The sequence below is a fragment of the Tupaia chinensis genome, unplaced genomic scaffold (assembly GCF_000334495.1).
Source record: "Tupaia chinensis unplaced genomic scaffold, TupChi_1.0 Scaffold000014_1, whole genome shotgun sequence".
NCBI lineage: Eukaryota > Metazoa > Chordata > Mammalia > Scandentia > Tupaiidae > Tupaia > Tupaia belangeri.
This window is the reverse complement of record NW_006159444.1, coordinates 6,384,249-6,388,376: the sequence shown is the minus strand read 5'-3', so window position 1 is coordinate 6,388,376 and position 4,128 is coordinate 6,384,249. Positions and strand designations below refer to the sequence as shown.

Below are 4,128 nucleotides of genomic sequence, written 5' to 3'. Positions count from 1 at the left end.
GAGAGGTTTTTGTTATAGGGCACATGCACTCACCAGAAAGACAGAGAGAGACAGAGAGACAGAAAGCAAGAAATCACCCCCCAGGGGGGATGACCATGCTGCAATCCTTTCTCCTCCATTTTCCTCTAGGGATCTTGGGAACGCACGCACATGTGCCCAGCATGAGTTTTAAGCTACCTGGTCTGGGACTTGAACCACGGTCGACAACTTGGGAGTCCAGTGACATAGCCATTACACTAACTGCTGGTCCCCCTTATGAAGCTTTTTAATGACTGTCTCTGGTAAGGATGGCCTGAGTGGTGGTGGTGGGAATACACTGGAATGAGAAAATCTAAATGAAGTTAAAGGAAGAACAACTGAGTTTAGTAATAAATTAAGATACTAGGAGAAGAAGGAGAGAGTGAGTTTTGGAGGTTGGAAGAGTCAGAATGACATCATCATAAATGAGTGAGGGAAAAAGGATCCAGTTTAAAAGGGAAGGCACTGATTTTATGAGTTAGATTTGTGGCAAATCTACTAGAAAAGGGAGTGAGGGATCTAGGGAGGATCTAGGTCACTTAGGAGTCTGGGGAGAGTCCCTGGCATAGTGGAACTAATTAGTTCACAAAGTAGGTGTTGCTAGCGAGAAGGTGGAAGAGGGAGCTGGGGACGCCTCAGATAAGTGGAAGTGTGTTGGAGAAAGGTGCTATGGAGAAGCCAGAGACCAGGGAAAGCGGGTTCCAGGATAGCAATTACAAGCCCTTAGCCAGTACTTACTGTGTCCATTCAGTATTGTTTTACAGTCTTTTAATCTTCATGACAATATGATGAGGTAGGCACTGTTATTATCCCAAAATTACCCATACAGAAACTGAGTCCAGATAAGGCAAATCATCTGCCCAATAATGTAGCAGCTGAACCAGGGCCCAGGAATTTGGCTCCGAGGTCCAATATCTACCTGCTGGTATGTTGGCCTGCCTCTTAGAAGAATAACCTGGAGGCGGGAGATGACCTGCCAGTGAAAGTTCCCAACCCTTCAGGGGTGGTGTGCACTGAGGAAAGGCCACTGGATTTCAAGACCCAGGAAGGCTGAGGATACAGGGGGATTGGTGACTGAAGAGAAGCCAGGAGCCCAGGGCAGGTCTTGAAGACTAGATGCCAGGGCAAAGCTATGTGGCTTTTGATTTTACCCAATGACTCATTTTTGCAAAACCCTCTGCCTTTTCGTTCTGTTTCCTTTGCCCTCATCTTTCCCTTATTTTATGCAGAAGACTGAATTAAACAGTTTTAGTGTGCTCCTCACTAGCTAGGGGGACAGTCTGGCCAAACTGTTGATCTCTCATGGGAAATCTACAAAACAGCAAGACACAAAAGAGTAAAATAAGAGTTGTAGGGCATTGTAATGTGAGTTAAGGGAAATGTGGGCACCAATCCAAACTCTTCCATTTCTGATTCACGAAGAATTTCTACCGCATGTTCATAGATGAGAGAATCAGCATGTGGGGGCGGGTGGAGAGCAGGGGCATCTCAGCACGTCCTGCAGCTGTGCGTGTTAGGTACAGGAGACAGACTTCCTCTGAGGACAAGCCAAGTGTGGTGTTCTGTTAATACTTTCAGTTCCCTGTTTATCTGTATGAGAGATCTAAGAAGAAGTTACTGGTGTTTATTGCAAAGACAAAACCGCAAATTGTCCAGTAAAATGAACTGAATATCCTCCACACAAATTCTCTAGTTAGACTCCAGATTCATGGAACGCATTGAAATTGGAAAAGGAGGGGGAAAAAGTCAGAAACACATCTCATCTGTTTTAATGTTGATGAGAGATTTTTCGGCACTCTTGTATCACTGGTCATCCAAAAGCTATCATCCTAATAGAAATGTTGTCATAAGTACCCATGTTGTCCAGTCTTTGCTAAGAATAGCCTGTGATAAAAATGAGAAGAAGTTACTGGTGTTTATTGCAAAGACAAAACCGCAAATTGTCCAGTAAAATGAACTGAATATCCTCCACACAAATTCTCTAGTTAGACTCCAGATTCATGGAACGCATTGAAATGGGAAAAGGAGGGGGAAAAAAGTCAGAAACACATCTCATCTGTTTTAATGTTGATGAGAGATTTTTCTGCACTCTTGTATCACTGGTCATCCAAAAGCTATCATCCTAATAGAAATGTTGTCATAAGTACCCATGTTGTCCAGTCTTTGCTAAGAATAGCCTATGATAAAAATGTTCTTCTCCTGTGGACAATACCTGAAAGTAAAAACGTTCCTATAAACTTGGGAAAGAACAGATTGTTTACCAAGTACCATGATAAAAATAGCTGTCAGAACTAGTTTCAAACTTGTTCAATGGCTCATTGACAGCTTACTTCAGTAAAAGCTTGGCAAGCTATCTGGTCAGAGTCAGCCAGCCAGGGTCGGACTCCCTGCAGTACCAGCTCTTCTGAGCACCAAGCAATCAACAACTGTCTCAGTGAAGTGACACTCTCCCTACAGATGATACCCATTCCTTCCCCCTGAGACTGTACCCATCTCTGAACTCTGTGCTTCCCAACCAAGCGGTATGCTCCTGCTAGCCTCTCGGGGCGAGCAAGAACCCATGGTTAAATATTAGAAGTTCTGTGGATCATTTGTTAAATCATCAGTAGCTTGAAGTCAGGCCATAATTGGAGTTATTTACAGCATGGAAATTGGTAAGTGCTATAAATCAGAGCCCCTCCCTCTTCTCCCCACAGAGATTTGGTTTAACAGCACACTGCCAAAAATTCTACCATAAGGTCAGAATTCTACTCTGCTCAGAGAGTCTGAGCTTAACCAGCATATTTCTTTTTCTTTGTTTTTCTTCTTTTGTTTTGTGGGAAGCAATACATTATCTGTCTTTGTATTTTGTCATTCTTTATCGTATCCTCCTATTTAATACTTTCACATGGCTAATTTAGAAGATTGGTTCGCTAAGACTCCCAAAAGACTTTAAGGATTGAGGGCAAAAAACACAGTTAACTATAGATGAGAGAAGATTTAGGAAAGAGAACGGACTCAAATAAAGACATTGTCCTGGAGAGAAAGTCTGTGTGGGGCCCACAAAAGAGAGCTGATAGCGACACAGGACACAGGGGTCCCAGAACAAGTGGAAGAGCCTCAGAAAGCAAGTTCTGTCAACTTTATTGCTTTTATGGGAAGATAATTTCTCTCCCTAATCTGGGTTCAGGGTAGAAGTCCTTATAACAAAGAACAGAGTAACAGCAGAAAAGCAAACAATTTTATTTAATGTAAGTGACATGGGAGCCTTTATAAAGGAATAAAGATCCGAAGAAACAGTTTAACCTCTGTGTGTGTGTGTGTGTATGTGTGTGTGTGTGTTTGGAGACATTTTTACTATAGGGTGCGTGCGCTCGCCAGAGAGAGAGAGACAGAGAGGCAGAAAGCGAGAAATCACCCCCCCCCCGGGGGAGATGGCCATGCCGCAATCCCTTCTCCTCCATTCTCCTCTCGGGATCTTGGGCACGCATGCACATGTGCCCAGCATGAGTTTAAGCCACCAGGTCCAGGACTTGAACCGCGGTCGACTACATGGGAGTTCAGCAACATAGCCATTATGCTAACTGCTGTTTTTATGCTAGAATTGTTGGAGTGTGGACAGTCGTGGGGAAATAGGACAGGGCAACCAGTATGATCTAATGATAATAAACTGGGGGAAACTTAGCGAGGTCTATTTGTTCATATTTCTCTCTGTGTCCCTGATCTTAAGAGATAGGAATGCCCCTTTCCTCTAGGTGTGGAGAGGGCATCTGTCACATGACAGTCTTATAACCTGTTTCAGGGGTAGGTCAGAAAATCTTTCTTGGCTTTCTTAACTTGCTTTAGAAGAAGGATAGGGGAAGCTCAGAGAGACCTTCCTGCTTCTTCTGTTTTCAATATGCCAAGGGGCATGGGGTAATGTGTTCTGAATCCCATCAGTTTAAGGATAGCATTGCTCTATTCAAGATGTCTCTGTCTAGAGAGACAGAAAGTGAAAAATCGCCCCCCAGAGGGGATGGACATGCCGAGGCATGGGGCAATGTGTTCTAAATCCCATCAGCTTAAGGATAGCATTGCTCTATTCAAAATGTCTCTGTCTGGAGAGACAGAAAGCAAGAAATCACCCCCCAG

At 43.8% G+C, this 4,128-nt stretch overlaps 1 protein-coding gene across 3 annotated transcripts in view; it reads left to right on the top strand.

The window, feature by feature from the left end:
- The window catches only part of IYD (iodotyrosine deiodinase), a 17,300-nt gene that overhangs the window by 2,716 nt on the left and 10,456 nt on the right, over positions 1-4,128 (top strand). The window contains exon 1 of one of the 3 annotated variants that reach the window (XM_027769909.1): positions 216-281. The exons of the other annotated variants lie outside the window; for them this stretch is intronic. Coding sequence (XP_027625710.1) covers positions 269-281 — 13 coding nt within the window. The 5' untranslated portion in view covers positions 216-268. Of the gene's footprint in view, positions 1-215; positions 282-4,128 lie in introns of those variants that run through there. 3 annotated transcript variants of the gene reach the window in all.